Here is a 20,375-nt window from a genome sequence, read left to right as displayed (position 1 = left end):
CTGTCCAAAATGGTCCCTATTGAAATACTTTTCAAGCCGACCCCACACAGGAAGGCACCTCTTTCTAGCCCATGTGACAACGTGTGACTCCACGATCTTAACTGGTTTCAACTGGTTAAGTGAGCAAGGGTGCAGATGAACAGAAGTTCCATCCACAGAAAAAGTGCTGGAGAGCTTTTCATTTGTGACAAATTGGCCCCAAATGTCTTGTTACCGTGTCTTGGTAGCTGAAATCCTGACCAAGGTATAATTCCTTGCTATGATTTATATATTTGCAACACGACACATGAACACATCAGACTGGGTCACGTTGGCTCCAACCTGTTATGTCACAAGCCTGTGGTATGTTGATTTGTCCACGAGAAAGAATGTATGACCACATACTTCTGGAGGTCAAATGAGCCATCATCACATCATGCTGTCCAAGATAACGAAGATTTCCTACCCTCCCTTTGACTTGTTTTCTCTTTAACTGTTCTCCCAACAAGGACTTGGATCTTCAGAGAAATCATGTCCGAAAGCAACGAGTTCCCCCATACTCTCTCTCTCTCTCTCTCTCTTTCTCTCTCTCTCTCTCTCTCTCTCTCTCTCTCTCTGTCACTCACTCACTCACCCCCCATTCTCTCACACACTCTCCCCTCCATCTCCTTTACAGAGCTTTTGGACAATGATATCGCCGGAAACAGGCAGAGTCTGACAGAGTTGGTAATAATGAATTAAGTCTGTAGCCTGGCCTGACTCTGAGATTTAAATTATAATTACTCCTGTGGGGACGGACGGACAGGGTTATTGCCAGCCAGAGAGAAATAAATTGAAGTGAAGTGCATTCCCACTCTTGCTTTTAAGACACGCCGACATGCTCCTCAATTTGGCCTCAGTGTACCTGAGTGTTTGGGCATGAACAAAAGCACCTGTGTGTGTGTGTAGCTGGTAGGGCTGTTACTTTTGAATAAAACTGGATTTGGTTTTGAACAAGCACCTAATTACTTTTCTACAATGTGGAATGAATAACCCGTGGGTTGTGACCATTGTCTAGGGGGTCACCCAGTCCTGTAAATTGGTATTAAATTGTTGTGTCTTGCCACTCTCCACCAAGTTGTTTTCCGTCCAGTTTTCTACACAGTGCTAATAAAAAACAAAACAAAAAAACATCCCTGTTCAAATGCCAGGTTCTAGTGATATAAAAATGAGAGCAAGATCAATCATTTGGAAAACTTTTTCACCGTTCATGTTATGTATTGAACAACTCAATTCCATTAAGTTTGTTCTTTTTTTTTTGAGAGGGGAAGTTAAAAAAAAGTGACAACAAAATAAAGTGTTTCACAATGGTGTCCCCCCTCCACCTCTTCTAACTATGGCTGTGATCACGATTGACCAATCACAACATTCAAAGTCACGTTAAATGAGAGTCAACACACACCTGCCACCATTTAAAGTTCTTTTTTTTTTTCCTGAACAGGGGTATGTAGACTTTTTATATCAACAGCACGAGCGTATTGTACTTTGTTCAAGGGCCACTTGCTGGGAAACTACCTCAAATTACAATTTTTAAGGGCTCATCCCAATTCGGAAGTTTTAATTATTCATTATCATTTCAAACATAAGCTTGAATTTTAAGCTTTTTGGGCTCAGAGAGATACTTGTGAGATTATGGCAACCTACCAGGAGAGACTTTACACTAAATGTGAGTAAATGTTCAGTCGTCCTGTTTTGCTGCAGCGCCTCCACTCGGGAGTGTCAGTTTGTGTTTCTTTTCTTAACTACAGCGCTGGTGGCGCAAAGCCAGAGTGAAGAGTTCCTGTGTTTGTATGCGTAAATATCCAAACTTTGCTCTTCACGCCTCGCTAAAAGTGTGTTCTTAGGTGGATCTCACTATTGCAGCATTATTCGCATCGCTGCCCAAGGTTCCAGTTCGCGTCAGGCTACGCGGATACAAATGCAAAACTCACAGGAAGAAGCTCCACTGAGTAAACGCAACACGCTGCCGTTTATATTGATACATTTGGTCAACTGAACTGATTGCCGGCATGTTTTGCTTCCTTTGGTTGACGTTCCAACCTTTGCCTTCATTTTCAACTTCTAAAAATGCATGGGATTGAATTCACTGATGGCAATTCTGCATTTTCTTCTTATGTGACCCTTCTCAATTCTCTCACCCCTCCCATACATAGCTCATATCAAAATGAATTCTATTTCAGTCTCAATAGTCGAGAACTGAAACGTGTATCAAACGAGCGCACACAGCTCCTCTTGAAAGGAACTCCGCTCATTTGTCCTCCTGTTGGACCGAGCTATAAATGCCAGCTCTATATTTTCAAATAAGGGCCGCTAAAGGACATTTTCTACCCTTTTCCTCCCTTAATGAAATGTCAGGCTATTGACCCATCTTTCCCTTAAATGCTAATTTGCCTGCCTCTTTGACCTTTCACCCTTGTCCTTGTGCCGTTTCAGAGCTTGTGGAGGTCACTGCACAACCTGAAAGACGTCGGGGTGGTGCAGGTAAAAGTCATCCGCGCTGAAGGACTGATGGCAGCCGACGTCACAGGTGGGAAGGCAACGTCGCATCCACACAGCGCCATGAGTAAATTCCCGTGAGCGTCGCAAACGCCATCAAATACAGCATCGACTTCCATTTAAGAACATAGACCAATATAACGAAGACTGATAGACGAAATGAAGAAGTTAGGCCCTTTCCTGGACTACGACGTATTCAACACCTTTGCACAATGCTTTGTTGGCCCACCTTTGGCAGCGGTTACAGCCTCGAGTCTTTTGGAATCTGATGCCACAGGCTTTTGCACTCTTCTCTTTGGGTAGTTTAGCACATTCCTCTTCACGGCGCCTCTCAAGCTCTTTCAGCTTTTGGATGAGGCGGGTCGGTACACTGCCATTTTCGTATCTCCCCGGGGATGTTCAATCAAATTCGAGGACATTTACATCCACTTCTTTGAGCTTGTTGTGATGAACCGTCGCCTGAGTTCTAAGTTCAAGAGCACCCTGGAGCAGGTTTCATCCAGGCTGTCTGTACACTGCAGCATTCATCTTTTGCTCTATCCTAACTCGTCTCCCGGTTCCTGCCAGTGAAATGATGATGTTGTGACCGCCGTGTTTCACTGAAGGGACACTTTTGGCCAGGTGATGAATGGCGCCTGGTTTCCTCCAAACATGACATCTGGCATTCTCGCCAAAGAGTTCAATCCTTCAGACTGGAGAATTTTGTCTCTCATGGTCTGAGAGTGCTTCAGGCGAGCTGTCATGTGCTTTTTACTAAGGAGAGGAACTTCCGTGTGGCCACTCTCAGTTTAGATGGTCGGCCAGCTCTGACTGACAAATCTTTTGACTTCTTGACTTTTGAGTTCTGGCATGTACTGTCAACTGTGGACAGATAGGTGTGCGACTTTAAAAATTATGTCCAGTTGACAGAACTGACCTCAGGTGACTCCATTTAAGCTGTAGGAACCTCTCAAGTGGAATCATGATCGCTATACACCTGAGTACAGTATTAGAGTTTACCAAAACTAACAAAATGACGAAAACTAAAATTAAAAAACGGAAGCCACGTCGTATAAAACTACATATAAAACTAATTAGAATGTAACTATGATGATAGCAAAACATTCTTTGGTTTCATTTTCTGAATGAATACTATACATGAGCTTTCATGGTTCAGTTCAAGTGTATTTGTTTCGGTCTTGCTCTGCAAGAAGGTCAAACAGTCGTTTGAGAATTGTCATTTATTTTGCTTTAGTACACAGTACTCAGAGACTTTTTTTTTTTAATCTTGCACTTGACAAACACCACATAATTAAAGAAAAACTAACACTAAAACTAATAAAAAACAAAAGCAAAAAAATCTGTATAAAAAAACAACAATAATGAAAAACCAACTTGCGCTAGAAACTAATTAAAACTGAATTAAGAAAAACAAATAAAACTAACTATCATGACAAATCCAAAATTATTTATTGTTGGTCCAGTCTAGAGAATTGACCTCCATTTAGCTAGAAAAACAAAAATCACGGATCATGTTTTTTTTTTTTTTTAAAGATTAAAAAACACATCTACATTGCCATTATAGGGTGTTGTGTGTAGAATTATATCGGGGGAAAAATAATTATAATCCATTTTGGAATGAAGATGTCATGTACCAAATGTGGAAAAAGTGATTTCTGGATGCACTACATTTTTTTTCATTTCATTTTGCTATCTTCTGTCAAAATGACAGTAATTTCAGCATTCGACTAATTGCATTTAATCTCGTCGACAATGTGTGTGGCACATTGTACATCACCATGAATTCAGCCGGAGATAAAGTGTCATTCTGGGGTTTGAGGGATTACGGTCTCGGAAAATGTTCCCTGAGTGAGTTTAAGTCTTCTTTAGGCTGGATTTATGCCGGATGCTAAATTTATCTCTGTGTTTTTAGGGGAAAAGATGCAGGGTGCTCATTTGAATAATAGAGAAAAAGTGTGCATTTGAACCAACAAATCTCCCCCCTGCACCCCTTCCCTCCCTTTTCTTTCTCCACTTGCTCCCGTCGAATCCTCCGTTCTCCATTAATTCTTACTTTTAATTAGGTCTGCAGTGGACAGGCCTAGTTTTTCACTCTGCATTATCTAGCTGAGAGTAGAGAAAATGTGTGCAAGTGTGCGCGCGTGAGCGTGTGTGTTTCTCAATGCGAAGCAGCCACAGTCTGTGTTAGCCGACACAAAGCGGAACTGCTTGATTTGGGTTATTGAGACCGGGGCAGCCAGAGAGCAGCGGCTAATGGCTCATGTATTTCATTGGGAACTTAAATTTACTCGGTGACCTTGTTTCACAGCTCATCATTCAGTCTGCACTTCATGGCGAATTTACAGAAAAAAAAAAAAAGAATGCTGTCGCAGGGTTGTATATTTCATTACTTTTGGTTTCTCTTCACCCTGCCTCTTGTCTTTTTACCTTCGACTCGCGGACAAAATAAGAAAAAAAAATGCTTGAATGCGTTTTGTATACGGGTAATCGTGTCTTAGTTTTCCTCCATGGGATCATTGAAACAGTTCAATGATGTGTTTGACATGTCGAGTGTGGCTTGGTTAATATCATAAGTAAAAAAAAAAAAAGAAGACAATAAATAACCCATCACCAATGCAAGAAAAAAGATGGACCGATCTCTACAAATTTTTAAAACACATTAAGATGCTGCTAACATCTGCAACAACAACTACCATGCCATTAATAGCATGAAGCCTTCTGACCAAAGAATGTACCTAAACCATTAGCCACACAGTTACATTGCCTTATTTTACAAATTGACTATTTCCAAACGAATTTACACACAATTTGCTCAGTGATTTTTGCAAGTGACAAATTTTGTCAGCCTCGGCGGTGGTCTGTGCGATTTCACAAAACTTTCAGGTCAACAACGCAGCCTGTTAAAAGTGATGAAATGCAAGGGAAAAAAATGCAAATGGGTTTACATTTGAAAGCCTTGAATTCTAATTAATTGCGATGAGCACCTCAAACTCCCGACCAACTTTAAGCTCTCCTGCGAGGCAATTACATCCGCTTCCTCATCCGTGCCGTATTCAATCCTCCACACTTATCTTAGGGCGGCCAGAAATGAGTTTGCACCCGCTCCCCCTCCGCACACCCTCCGGAGGCACCGTGGAGACGTGACCCGATGTGGGAGGAGCCTTACCTGGACGCTAGCTCAAATGTGAGCGTGTAATGGTTAAGACAGCTGCCTCTGGTGGTAGCAGCCAATAGGGTGAAAGTTCATTGCCGGTGACAACCAACTGCAGCGCCAGAGCCTGTCAAACCATTAAAAAAAAACCAACGGAATATTAGGCTAAAAAAGTGGGGAGCGGTGTGCTGTAAATTTCCATCCCTTAATTCCAATGATTGCAATTAAATGTAATCAGTTTTGATTTTTTTCCATGCTTTGGAAGCGGCAGGATTATTTGATATGCAGTATGTCTTATGATTCAAGTTATTAAAATTAATTGAAATGCAAAAGTTGCACCTGAGGCAAATTATTGGATTATATAAGTACCGGTACTCATTTTATTTTTACATTTGTAACTTTTTGGGTTGTTTATTGTTATCATATGTATATGTACAGTATATTGTCATGTATAATTTTATTTTGAGTTTAAATTTGTCATGACTTTGAACTGTCTTTGTTGGATTTAGCCTCACAGTTCCCAATTTTGAACACTCACTCACGTTAGCAAATTTGGTTCCTTGCCATAAAGGCTTGAAATTTCCTTTATTAACGAAAACAGGAAAATAAAGACAAACATACACAGCTGCATGGAGAACTATATAGTCCCATTCCAAATGTATCCTGTTTTATATTGCCCGAGTCGTAGCTGTCGATATCCCTTTGAAAATTGCCACATCAATAAGACCCCCCCCCCCCAACAACTGATATGAGAGGCAACACCTATGGCAGCGCATTGATCACGGTGACATTTGCTTTGCACACCTACTAAATGTCCTGCCCTTGTCACAACATTTGGAGAAAATCACATAGATCGATGACACTCACGCGTGGACAAAGCTGAGCGCACCTGCATGTGTGTACACACATGCACACGCACACACAAAAATCATTAATGCCACCGGGGGGTTGAACTCAATTCCAACTTCATTGAGCCTTAATCGTCATAGCTAGTCTTACGATTTTGAGTCCTCTTAAGATTTTCCCCAGGACTTGTGTGTCATATTTAGTTGATATTTTCTTGCCTCAGCCTTTTATATTATATAACTCAATAAATAAACGCAATACCTCCTCCAACTCATTATTTTATTCATTGAGAGTGAAGCGCAAATCCATTTTTTTTATAATTTTGTATTCCTCTTCTCGGTGTCTTATCTAGGTAAGAGTGACCCATTCTGCATAGTGGAGCTGAGTAATGATCGGCTGCAGACTCACACCGTTTACAAAAACCTGAACCCAGAGTGGAACAAGGTCTTCACTTTGTAAGTATAGTCATTGGTGAAAACTGCACTCGTATTAACACACACACACACACACACACACACACACACACACACACACACACACACACACACACACACACACACACACACACACACGCGCACAATCCCTGTTGTTATTTTTTTGTCTCTGTTCAAGAGGCTTTCAAACGGCTTCAAATGTTTCTCGATCGTATCCTGGTTCTGTGCATACCGTAGCAGGGTGATAATGAGAGAAATCAAAATGTTACATAAGTTCTTTAAATTCTGCTACATTTTTATTGAGTCCAAAGATGTGGAATTCCCAATGATGGGACACGTTCATTTAATTATTCTTTGAGTTAATGTCGCCCACATAGCCTCTTTTCTATACATAACATCACCCATCTTGCTAGCCTACTTTTACAATTGTGACACCACTCCACTTGATAGAAATGTAGTCCAAGGGCGAATAACGTACTTTTTGTTTACGCACATGTAAAGGACCCGTGAAAAGCTTTTATACCGCCTTCACATTTCTTCAATATGAAACTAAGCTTCTGTGTGGCGTCCTAGCTTTTGAAACCGTTAGCATGCAGTTCACCGTTGTCGTCTGGCCATGTCATCCAGTAACGTGAAGGACATCCACTCAGTACTCGAGGTCACCGTTTACGACGAGGACCGAGACAGAAGCGCAGATTTCCTGGGGAAAGTTGCCATTCCTTTACTAAAGGTGAGTCCGACGTCGTGAAACATTCGGAATGAAGAGACACCATTGAAGTTATAAAAAGCATAGGTTATTTTCGCACACGCGCTGACGAGTCTATTAGCGTTTGAAATGACAGGACGACGACGATGAGCCGGGCTGATGAGTCAAAAAAAAAAAAAAGATTGATAGGTGAGAAGAAAGTAAGCGCGTGAGTGAGAGACGCTATGAAAATGACACTGATCGAGAGATGAAATGACACCATTCGCCATCTCGCGTCGAAAATCTTTCTATACATGTGTCTTGCGACTGAAGCGTGTGTCGTATATAAATCCGCGCCGGGCTGTACAGCGTGATTCCCCAGGATAGTTAATTTCTGTTTGACAGAGGCGAGCTGCTGCGGGTAATGAACAGGTACTTGTCAGAGTTGCCACAGTTGTTTTGGGTTCCCTGTCAACGCCGGCAGCTGGGGTTCAAAGGTGGCCCGGGGAGCCGATTCAGTCGGGTATTGCCAGACAGACGCCTGTCATGTCCCTTCTCCCACAGATCCAAAATGGAGAACGCAAAGCCTACGCCTTGAAAAGTAAGGAGCTGACAGGGCCAACGAAAGGGGTCATCTTCCTTGAAATAGACGTGATTTTTAATGCTGTAAGTCTTTTTTTTTTCTTTTTAGATTTTCCTCCCGAATTTCAAACAAAAAACCCAATATTTGTCCCCTATCCTCTTATTCTGTCCCCGCCTTCCCTCATTCCTCGTCCGGTGTCCCCCGCATCCTCGTTTGGGGTCTAATTATAGAAGGCTTCCTTTGTTCGCCAGTTGTCTGTCACTGTGTGTGTGTGTGTGTGTGTGTGTGTGTGTGTCCTGTAGCCGCCATTTTATTGCTAAACACCCCCCCCCCCCCACTTCCCACCACCCGCTTGCTCCGACCACACATGAGTGCGTGTGGCTTATTCTGTATACATGTGTTGCAATGTGGCAATAGAAATGTCAATTTGGTGGTTGCCTCTTTATTCAACGCCAAAAATTGACTTTGTTGTTTTCCGTTGTCCTCCAGGTGAAGGCGGGTCTCAGGACATTGATCCCCATTGAGCAGAAGTACATAGAGGAGGAGCCCAGAGTGTCCAAACAGGTCAAGCACTTTTTATAGCGACTTGAATTCTTCTACACCACATCACGTAAATAGAAAATAAGATTTCATTTTTAGAAAAACAGATCACTATTTTAACTTTATTTCACAACAAAATAAACGTTCGAAATAGATTGAGAAATTATATAAAGCCATATTGTCACTTAAAAATAAAAATCATGCTTGCAATAAATGGACACATAATAAGTATACATTTTTGGGGGGATAATGTACAAATTAATTTGCAAAAATTTTTTTTAATGCTTTTTGTTTACTTTTTATTGTATTGGTCTTATGTCCTGTATGTCCGTAGTGAACCAAATATATAAATGTGCAATCAAATGAACTGCAAAATAAATACTTATAAAAAGTGTCTTGCACATTCATTTGAGTGCAATTTTAATAAATCAAAAAGCTCGAACTAAGCTGTATAATCGTATTTGTTGGCTGTTCCCGCTCCCTACAATTAGACTTGATCATGAAATGTACGACATCAAATCCTTTGAAAAAAAATTAGATTTCAATTCTGTTATTCCTCACACCAACAGTACTTTATTAAAAAAAAAAAGAAAAAGAAAGAAGCAAAACAAGAAGAATTCAGCTTCAATGTACACTTTATCCAGTCCTGTAATCCTTAACACATTACTTCCTTAGAAAATTTTGAAATATTCCACTTACAGGCCAGCCCAAAACTAAGTTTAACATTTCGTTTCTGTTATCTAAAGGATTTTTTAATATATATATATTTGCATGAACTTAAATGCCATGTGGCTGTATTTCATGTATTTGCTAATGCTATGCCAAAAACATATCCATGTTACTCAAAGAGGAGTTTCAGTCCAATAAAGCAACAACGTATAAAATAAAGTTGCCCGAGACGATCCAATGCGCATTTGTATTCTCAGATACTAGAGTTGGGGAAAAAAAAACCCCACAGCGTACCCCACGTCCTGCCCCGCCGTCATACGCGCTAACCAGCGAGCCGGCCGAGCGGCATCTCGTAAAGCCCCGACAACAGTGTGGGCAAGATAAAACAAGGTGATTGAAGAGGGGAAAACAGCGTTTCATTTTTGTTTCTTCTCTCCTCTCTCCCTTCTCTCATCTGTCAGCCGCCTCGCATCCACCCCGACTGGGTGAATAGAAATGTCAAGCTGTCAACTGCGGGGTGCATAAGTAGATTGGCCGTCCTTATAGATGGCCCTTTTTTTTTTTTTTGCCACTGCTGCTTTGCACTTCATTGTCACGCCGCTCAGTGTGGCAGCGGCACAAAGGGCTGAATAGCTGGGGCCGGCCCACATCACACATGTCATATGAGTGACCGTTTGGGCTTAGTCGTCAATGCTGCGCCATGCCCTGCCACACACATCACTAGCCAACACAGTGCGGCGCACACAAACGCCTCCCATACCGCCCTTGTTTCAACTCTCGATCCGTTTTTTTTTCCTCCCCCCTCCTATGTCGTCTCCGTTGCACCGGCCCGCTCTTCTCCCCTCTCACCCCCCAAGTGGCAGAATCTCAATCTCACCTCTGACTCATAAAGATGACCCATGTCAGCGTCTCACGATGATGATGTCACTGGCTGCTTTGGAAGGCTCGCCCCTTGAGGCCGCGAGGGCTGTTTGGTGCCAGCATACCCCTCCTGTTGCTTGCTGATTAGTCGGAAGAAAAGTAGCTTGTCAGAGCTGACTCATAGCTACGCGATAGCATAAAAACCGTCACAGGGCTGCAAATGATCAGAAAAGTACACTTCCCAAATATCATCTTGACAAGATGACATTTTCACATGGACTCTTCAATCGCCATCACTGACATCAATGATAACGTGCATAATTAAACCCCCTTTATTGATCCTTAGTTCCAATTGACCTTCTATGTTCATCTTCCATTCTTGTGTCCCATCTGCTTTGCAGCTGCTGTTGCGCAACTTCAACAGAGTGAGGCGCTGCATCATGTTCCTCATCAACACCGGCTATTACATCAACAGCTGCTTCGAATGGGAATCTCCACAGAGGAGCATCTGCGCGTTTGTGGTGTGTAGACGTCGCTTCAAATGCGCAGACACGATAAGTCACACAAATGTCAAGCCTGCTGGGTCGATACAGTCATAGCCTATTCATTAACAGTCGTTCTGATTCGAGCAGCAATAAGTGCATAATTGGATAACCGCTTGGAAGGCACCGTTCTTGTTCCAGCCTGCATTATTGATGTATTTTATTGTGATGAAAGTAATAACGTAGAAGTGTAGTGTGGGTAGGCAACGCAGCTCACATGGCCGTCATACCGGTCAGACGAGACAACGTATTGATCACTTAACAATTTCCCCCCGTTGTGTGTGTGTGTGTGTGTGTGCTCAAGTGGCACATTTCCGCTCCAGTAAGACTGCACTTGTCCTTGCGTCGTGCCTTTAAGAAATTGAAAGGGAAGTGCCAAAAATGAATTAATGTCGAAAACAAGGTCAGAAGAGTTTGAAGGTGCAGCACTGAGAAGGGGGACATCCTTGGGAGTCCCATTCACAAGACAGAGCGTGCATAAAGTTCATTCAGTTCGGAGTAACAATGTATTCTTCTTGTACATACTCAAATTGAGTATTTTGAGGCAATAAAACAAGTATCTAGGCCAAGGACAATATGTTTTATAGTTTATTGAAAGGCTGAAATTCAGGCATCGTTTTTCTCTTCTTCGTTCCCCCTCCCACTCGTGTGTGTGTGTGTGTGTGTGTGTTGGCGTAGGAGTGTGCACTTAGCTAAAAGCATCAGTGTTTAGGACCTCTCTCCTTTACACAGGTACCCCCCCCCTTAAGCGCCCCCCCCCCCTTCCTCCATTTCTTCATCACTCTCTCATTCCTCCCTCACTTCCAGAGGCCTCTTAATCACTTCGCTCATCTCTTTAAGTGGCTTTTTATGGGGGGCCATCTGGCCAAGGTGGTGCGTTTGCGAAGGTGCACGTCTGTGTGTGATTACGGTCACGTGTGTGTGTGTGTGTGTGCGTGTTCGTTTCTGTCTTTCTGGACAGATGTTGCACTTAACTTTTCAGAATGGCGCTCGCTGGCTTGCAGAGGTGGCAGATAGTGGCAGCTCCTAAACGTTTAAGTGTGCTCTATAACTCACGTAAGGGAGCCTCGAGGAGGGAAAAGCGGCGTGTTGGTTGAATCGCAGTTTTTCCAACGGCGGCCGTTGTATTCAAGACGCTGCCGTATCACATTCATTCGGCAGAAACGTGCTGCGTTTTCCTCGTCAGATTTGGCATTTCCATTGGCACGGCGTGCACATGCAAGGCAGAGATGGCGTCGTCTCACATGCAGCGTTGCTCTCTCACGCCCACGCTTCCGTCTCCCACCCATCCCGGGGGTGAAAACAGCCACCGCGGCAGCTTCGCCCGAGGCATTGGCGCCGTGGAGCGGCCCGCCGTCACCTCCTGTCCCGCAGGATGGCAGGTGTCTGCTTGTGTGCCGGGATGACACTTGCCTCCCTCTTTTCCACTTTCCACACCTGCAAGGTGTGTCTTCCTATTTCTGCGTCCATCTAGCCGTCCGTGCTTCCCCCCAGCTCCCCCACACCAAAAAATCTGGTGCCACAACCGAGTTGGGTTCTGTTTGCGTGCTGCCGCCAGGTCTCCTCGCGGCCTCAGCAAGACAAGGCCGTCAATGCCCCCGGGGAGCACCAGCCTCGGCGGCTCTTCCTCCAAACACATTTACCGTAACTTTATCTGCAATTGGGCTTCGAATGGGAGGCAAATAGAGGCAGCTTTGTGAGGCTCGGGGAAGGGTGAGGGCGGGCGGTGAGCCGGGGGAGGCAGGGGAAATGATACCGGGCGCTTTTATGTCAGGCAAAGTAGGTGGACTCTTATCAGGAAGAGAGCCCAGACAAGGGAGCTACTTTGAGAGGAAAGTGGAGCACCTATCACCTGCTTTGCATTTAGATAAAAATTCAGGCTGCTGAAATTTAAAAAAAAAAGGCAAAAAAGCAAAGACAGGTACAGAAGCATTTATTGATGTGTGTATTCACATGTCTTGGAGTGTGATACACGCACACACACACACACACACACACACTACAGAAGTCAGTGGCACAAAGACACCCGAGTCGAGGTCTCTTTAAATTGGTCCTTTGACTCCTCTTCAAAGGGTCTGTCTTAACTTTTAAAACTTTTAAAGTATTGGGGCTTCGTCTTTGCCCACAGCAAGGGACAACTTTGAACGATTGACTTGAACATCTTACTGCTCTCGTCATTTCATAGTTGAAAAATAGCGTCGGGGGCAAACACCGCATATCAAGTCAGAGTTGAATCGCCAGAGAAAGAGACTCACGAGTGACAAGAACGTGGCAGATAAACCGTACAAGTGTCATCGGATTTTTCTTGACGAAACTAAACGACCGAGCAGTTCATACAGAGCATCTGGCTTGATTTTTGGACAAAGAGCACAGCGATCGCTGGTGCGTTCTATAGGCGTACAGCAGGGGGCAGTCTAGCCCCATCAATGATGCTCGCGGAGGTCTGGTCCAAAGCAGGACACAGTCCCCCCCCCCCCCCCCCCCCCCGCCTTTCTCTCTCCGGTTACATCAAACTTAACAGGACTTGTGCTTGCTATCTGGCAACACTTAGTGCCAGCATGGAAAATGATGTAAGAGAGATAAAGGCGACCTCTGAAATCCAAACTTCGGTTTCACTCCACTGAGACAGAACAGGGGAAAAGTTTGCCTGGTGTGTGGTTAATGTAAGCCAAAGTACTGAATATTACCCTCCCACAGTGCCGCGGCTCCGAGCCGCAAGGACGCGGGCTGTGTTTTGAAACAAATAACGCCCGGCTCCAGCTCTCCATGAGCACCGACTGCTTGAATAAAACATTTGGACTTTTCCATGTTGTTGACATCCTTTTGTGTTCAGGGGATTTTCTTAATGTTGAACCACGCATCAAAGACTTGCGGAATCCAACTGCAGGGATTGTCAGAAGCAATTAGATTATTGATTTTTGCCGAATGTTATTCCAGCCAAAATGATCCCATGATGACTTTGCCTTTAGCGTGTTTTGCTCTGGTCCGTTTTGATTTCAAAGTCTTCTTAGTCAATTCATTTATTGTTCACCCCAAATGTATATTATACTAATAATTTGTACTCTTTAAAATTGCTCATAAAGCACATCTTAAAAATACACTACAGTGGTTTATGGTTATTCAGCTAATTATTAATCATATTCAGTTTATTTTCTCATTTTCTTTCTTCACTGTAGAACACAACTAAACACCATTCTGGCTGCAGATAATTTTTGGTGAAATTGTAATTGAATCAATAAATGACCTTTTTTTTAAATTTATTTTGGAGGCACCAGAAAAATAGGCAAGGCCATTTTGTTTTTAATGCACACTACAACATACAAAAGAAAAATATGCAATTTCTTCAACTATTTAATATTGTGTATAAAGACACAAACTGCATATATATTTAGATATTTGTATTCACTATTAATACAAAATATTTTCCTATCAGAGAGGTTAAATCTCGATAGACCATCAGAGACGGCTTCAAAATAAGCGCCATCTTCCAATGACTCCCATCCAAGATATCTCCAGCCTCACTTTGCATTTACCCTCTTTTTTGCCCCCCATGTCTGATTGTCCTGTTTTCCGTTGTTTTTGTTTTCCCTCTGCCTTTTTGTGGTCACTGACATCCACAGCAGGCTCCTTCCCACTCCCTCATCCCCAGGCAAAGAGCTTGCAATGTAGCGTAGGGAGCGATGGCAAGGGGGGCGGGGGGGCTGTGATGGACCAGTCTCGCAGGAAAGGTCCCCGGCACCGCAGGGCCACCGTTAACCAGCCGCGGGGCACGGAGACGGGGCAGGGCCGTCCGCTTCTGAGCCCGGGTGCCGGGTGGTTCTTCCAGCTGCCTGTCACAATTTTGCCCTCAGCGACGATAGCCAAATGGAAGAGAAATGAGAGGGCGGCCACAGGTTAAGAGCCTTCAGGGAAGATTTCATTTTATTTTTTTAAATATATGAAAGAAGGTTTCAAGATGTGAGGCAAACATCAGGACAGTAAGGTGCAGTGTGTGTGATTCCAACAGTGGACGTTCACGTAATTGCGTAGTATATTTCTGTTCAAGCAATGTGATGCCAGTACTACTATTGTTGTTATTTACTTTATATTTAGAACACGAACAACAAATTATTGTAATTGTGTGGTTATTTATAGCTTCTACTGGAACACGTTTAAAAGAACAACAGAACTCCTTTGCCTTTTTTTTTTTATTTTAAGCAAACGCTTGTCGGCATCTCATTTGCACAGTTAGTCATTAGACATGTTTTAATGAATGTAACTGATCGTACACGTTTGGAGTCTTGATGGTTTTCTAGGAAGTTGGATAATTTTAGAATGTTCGGATGAGTTAGGGTGCGTTGCTGTGAGCTGCACCGACAAAGAACCTCTGTGTGTTATTTATGAGGACTGGGATGTGGTGCCGTCGCTTTAAGTGAAACACACATTAATTATTGCAATTTCATTTTGATTTTTTTTAGGAATTATACTGTCCCGGGTTGGTGCATACGCACGCTAAGTTGGCTCCAAAAGAGACCGAAAAGTTGTTTATTATTACCGTATTGTTTATTTGACCAGCAATTTTATTTATTTAGATGAAAAATACATCCATTGTGGCCATTTTTTTGAAAGCTGTTATCTTTAATTCATGCTTGGTTTGTTTTGGCTTAATTTCACATTCAGTTTAAGGCCCCCCCCCCCACCCCCCATGAAAAACTGTATGGTTATGAGTTTCCAAACTTTTCTGTGATAAAGAAGACAAAAGATTTTTTTTTTTCTTCAGATGGCGCGATGCTTGTGTTTGTGTGGGTGGGTGCAAAGAAATTTCTATACTGACGGCTGAGCGATGAATGTGTCTGTGTTTTGCCTATATTTGAACAGAACCACATGCACATGCTCTCTTTTTGAGAGTACAATGGGCCTTTATGAGTCCAACAATGGGGAAACTTTAGTTTTTAAGCAGACAAAACGGATAGTCGTGAAACACAAAGAGTGCAGGTAGAAAAAGAGCCTCAGTGCAATATTTGGCAACTGTGTATTTATGTATAGCATTTTAGATTGTTGAGTCTGCATGTGGATAATTGTGCACCATATGTCCTCAAAACACTTTAAAATATATATCAACCTTTTCAGCATTTAATTTTTGCAAATGTAGGTGTCCCCCCCCCCCCCCCCCCCCGCCCCACAACATATTCCATTTGCATGAGCTCAAATGTCTGCTTCTTTCACTCTTACCGGCAACACAATGCCAGTGTAAAATAACCAGCCTGCGTCATTAGCGATTTCTCTTTCCCACAGAGACTAAGAAGGCTTGTCAAGGGGCAGAATGCTGTTTTTTTTTTTTTGAATCAAAGGTTAATATTCAGAGAGTGCCTTCCTTGTTTGGTGATGAGAGGGGAGGCACAGAGGTTGTGGTTTTGGCAGCTGGGTGCACAGGCGAGCCTTACAAGTCTTGGATGGGACATTGGAGTGACAGGGTTAGGGACTCAGGGTGTGGCCGGCGTGAGGTCAGACGCCGGGCTTTCGCGCGGAAGGCTCAGAAACCATCAATGACCTCGCCCCCCCCCCCCCCCCCCCGGGATGATTGGCATGAGGGGACGAGACTCTTGACGGCTCGAGGCTCATCCTCCCTACACCGTCTTTCCTCTGCTCGAGGCCTAAGCAGAGCCCTGAGGGTCAGGGTGTTGAACCCGGGCTCAGTGCCAGCCGGCTCGCACCTTTGTTACCGGCACCGTCTTATTTTTTACGCTTTGCTCCACCGAGGTTATGATTCTGCATATGAATGCGCAGCGTCTCTAATCACGCACATGGCCGACACGCATTCTCACGCGGCGGTCTCACGAGGGCTCTGACGTAAACATTGCCGGCCACTTTTGTTCGCATTGAGTAAATAGCGTACTTTTTTGTCTTTTCTTTTTCATTCCAGCTCTTTGTCGTCCTCGTGTGGAACTTTGAACTCTATATGATTCCGCTGGCTTTGTTGCTGCCCTTGGCCTGGAACTACATTCTCATCACGTCGGGCAAGGATACGAGACAAGATGTGGTGAGTGTGGCCTCTGGAAGCTGGCCGATATCCCTCCGCCTTTCTTTCATTCCACTGTAAAAGCCTCTTTGCAAGGGCACACAATGCACCGTTAAAACTGTGGCGCCATTATTTTATGGGGACACGGCGCTCTTGTCTCTTCCACAATATGATCACATTTAAGTATAATTCTACAAGATTAGATATACTTAAATCATACTTAGCTACTGTGCAACAGAGTATACCCGGCACGGATGCTGAGATAACCCAAAAGGCAACGCTTGAATAGAAACAATGACGAGGAACATGCTACCCGCGCTTTTAAAACCTCATTTTTGGATTAAAATACAGCCGTAAAATGTATGCAAATGTAGAAATGAATGTGTATTATTTTCGGACGTGGAGGAGGGAGGGGGTCGGGGGGGATAAAAAAAATCCCTCTGTGCAATCTCACGTTTCTCATTTTGCCATCTTTGAGGCAAAGAAAGGGAAGAAATAATGGGCAGACACATTCAGTCACGTTACGCCACTTACCTGGTGGTTTATTTATTTCATTCATTTATTTTGATCTCTTCTACCAATTAAATAATGTCAACGCAATGTCATGGGAAACGGACATGTTTTAATCATGGCCCGGCAGCGGAGCTAGTGAGTGAAAAGCGAGAGCAGGACTTGCGGCGTGAGCGTGAACAATGACATGATTAATTTTAATAAGTGTCTTCTCTGAGTCAAACTTGGAAATAACCAACTAGCAGACTGGATAGTCACCGGCCGTCTGTCTCGCCAGCTTAACAGCATTTATTCCCCCCTTTTAAAGATCATTTCGGATGGACGGGATTCAAAACCAATTTTGCACTTTTTTAATTGTGATGAACAAACTCCATTATGGAAAAAAAAATGTACAAAACACACGCCTGAGAAATTCACACCATGTGTGTCAGAACTACAGTCGTCTCGTAGTCCTCTTATTTGCTTGTACCCTGTAGGTGAAGCAAAACGGAATTCAATCCGGGTGAGTTTCTATGTGATCCATTTGTATTATTTTATGCTGCATCATTTAGTTCACAACCTCTCTCTGTAGAACAAAACCAGCTCTCCAACTGTGAATGACGCTTGGATTTGATAGAAGAATTTCTACTCGCCTGTAGATGGCGACATTGCTTGACAAAAAAACCAAACCCAAAATAAAACAAAACTACATCTCCCTCTCATCCCTCCAGCCAAAACCCTGCGTGATGATTTGTTCTCTCTACCTTCCTAGCCATTCATCCCGCTCTCATGATAGTTCTCTTCCACGCACTTCATAATTAAAAGGAGACAACAGAGGTTATACATTCTTGTACGTTTTCCACTTACTTCACGCACGAGTAAGTGCGTGCAACTCCCACTCCATGCCGAATGGCTTTTCTCTCCTCTTTCAAAGGGACTATTGCGCCTCAAGTGTCACGGCAATTGGTTGGAAAACTAAAACATGTGGATACTGTTGTAGTGCGGTGAGTGCCTCTTACGGCCACAATTAATTCCCGTTCACTTCTTAAATTATTTGGAATTTCTTTTTTTTTGTTTGTTTTGTTTTGCTTTTAATTGCATTCAACTACCCCATCGGTGTGATATTAAGAGTCCGTGTACAACTTTAATCCCTGTGTACGGACTCCGCTGAGCGCCGGAGAAACACATCCGTGAGGTATCGATGGGGAAATTGAATCTACTGTACTCGACCAATATGAGACGTAATTGTGTTGAAAGTGGGCAAATGGTGCGCCGATAGCTTCTGCGTCATTATCAAATTCGAGCCAGATGAATTGCTCTCTGAAATTGTGCTTTGCTGCAGAGTAAATGTAACGCACAATACTGAAGCCGCCTCTCATGTTCTCACGTGTTCACACGCACATAGCACACGCGTGTCCCGCGAGCCTTGTCCCTGTTTGTTCTCAGACACTACAGCGACAGTCGACGGCGTGTGCGGTTTCCTCTGCATCAAGCCGAAGGCACGGCTCCCCTTCCATCTTTGACAGAGACGACAAACAAATAGAAAAGGAAAGAAGCGCTTTAATTACTTGACAGAACAAACCGAGTGATTGCGCCGAGCCCAGATATCGGGTCAGCAACCGGAGCGCTGTGGTTTTCCAAAAGTCCGGGGTTACGGTGATGCCAAGGCAATGTGTGTTAAACTCACCGAGAGTGAAAGCACAAACAAAAACAGACAACTACAACAACAACAACAAAAATCGTATAGACTCTCATCCAGACTTCCTAATCAGTTGAAGGGCCTTGATTCATGCGATGGGTTCAATCTGAGGACCCCTTCTCCCATTTCACGCCACAACGCAGCCTGCCGAGAAACAAATAACGAGACTTCTCTGCATGCTGCAATTCATCGCTCAGGGTCACCGCCCGTTGTGTGCTTACATGCCCGCCTTGCAAACAGATCTCGGATCAGCACTCCTTACCCTCGCCCCAACCTTGACCGTTACCTGCTAAGCAGTTGCAGCACCCTCGGAACAGCGATTAAAAGAGGTGACGCGACCAAGCAAGGTCTCTGACCTCTTCTCTTATCATGTAGCACTCTGACCTATGGATCCTGACTCTTCAACACTGTTACTTGACTTGCACGTCTTGCCAAAACATGACCTCTCAAAACAAACAATGAAACGAAAGGAGAGGAGACCTTTTTACCTCTCTGGATGTGTGTGTCCCCTGCAGCTGCAAGGTGGAAGAGCCTCTTAATTGACCTTCTCCTCCCTTCCAGTATAATTTTTGGAAACCCGCACTGGTTCAAAGTTTATATTCCATTCCCCTTGTAGTACCGCAAATTGCCAGTAGGCTGGTTTTGCTCAACAAGAAGGCAGCCTGCAATGCGGTCAGTGTCCGAGTGTCACATTTCAAGTGGAGGAAATCCGGTAGCACAGTGCAATAGTAGCAGCACACAAGAATAAGAAAATCCCAAATATCTATGTACATATTCACAACAGCAGACAACGACATGAGGTAGTCAGCTCAAGTTATTTGTTTTGAGTATGCACCAATACCAAGTACCAATAGTTGACAATACTGTTATGTCTTTCATTAAGAGTGTGTTTTAATTTATTCAATATTTATTCAAAAACACAAAAAGAACACACAAATAACACTTTTTTAGAGTACCGTATTTTCCGGATTATAAATCGGAAAAAAAAAACAAAAAAAAAACATATTCAAGTCGCACTGGAGTATAAATTGGGGAAATTTATTTGTTAAAATCCAACACCAAGAACAGACATGTCATTTTGAAAGGCTGAATAAGTGTGCGATATGCTAACGTTACATGATGTATAAAGAACAAACTGAGAACATGCCTGGTGTAGTCACGTAAATATTCACATAACTATGGCATAAAGAACATGATGACAGCTTTACCAAACCATCAGTGTCACTCCAAATCAATAAAGCCAATAAGATCTTCATCCTCCGTGTCAATTTAAAAGAACGACGTCAACTCCGGAGGTAGAAGATGCGGCACTTCCTCTTATACGTCACTTACATCAGATTTGTCGTCGATTTATCAACCCAGAT

General features: G+C 43.4%; 1 protein-coding gene across 1 annotated transcript in view; it reads left to right on the top strand.

Annotated features, from left to right (window-relative positions):
- The window catches only part of mctp1a (multiple C2 domains, transmembrane 1a), a 94,292-nt gene that overhangs the window by 31,214 nt on the left and 42,703 nt on the right, over positions 1-20,375 (top strand). The window contains exons 10-16 of the mRNA XM_086110968.1: positions 2,452-2,545; positions 6,864-6,966; positions 7,573-7,675; positions 8,195-8,296; positions 8,703-8,777; positions 10,685-10,804; positions 16,728-16,844. Of these exons, the coding sequence (XP_085967094.1) occupies positions 2,452-2,545; positions 6,864-6,966; positions 7,573-7,675; positions 8,195-8,296; positions 8,703-8,777; positions 10,685-10,804; positions 16,728-16,844 (714 nt within the window). The remainder of the gene's footprint in view (positions 1-2,451; positions 2,546-6,863; positions 6,967-7,572; positions 7,676-8,194; positions 8,297-8,702; positions 8,778-10,684; positions 10,805-16,727; positions 16,845-20,375) is intronic.

The sequence above is a fragment of the Hippocampus guttulatus genome, chromosome 5 (genome assembly GCF_054856545.1).
Source record: "Hippocampus guttulatus isolate MCC_2025c chromosome 5, RoL_Hgut_1.0, whole genome shotgun sequence".
Classification (NCBI taxonomy): domain Eukaryota; kingdom Metazoa; phylum Chordata; class Actinopteri; order Syngnathiformes; family Syngnathidae; genus Hippocampus; species Hippocampus guttulatus.
This window is presented reverse-complemented; position numbering and strand designations above follow the sequence as displayed.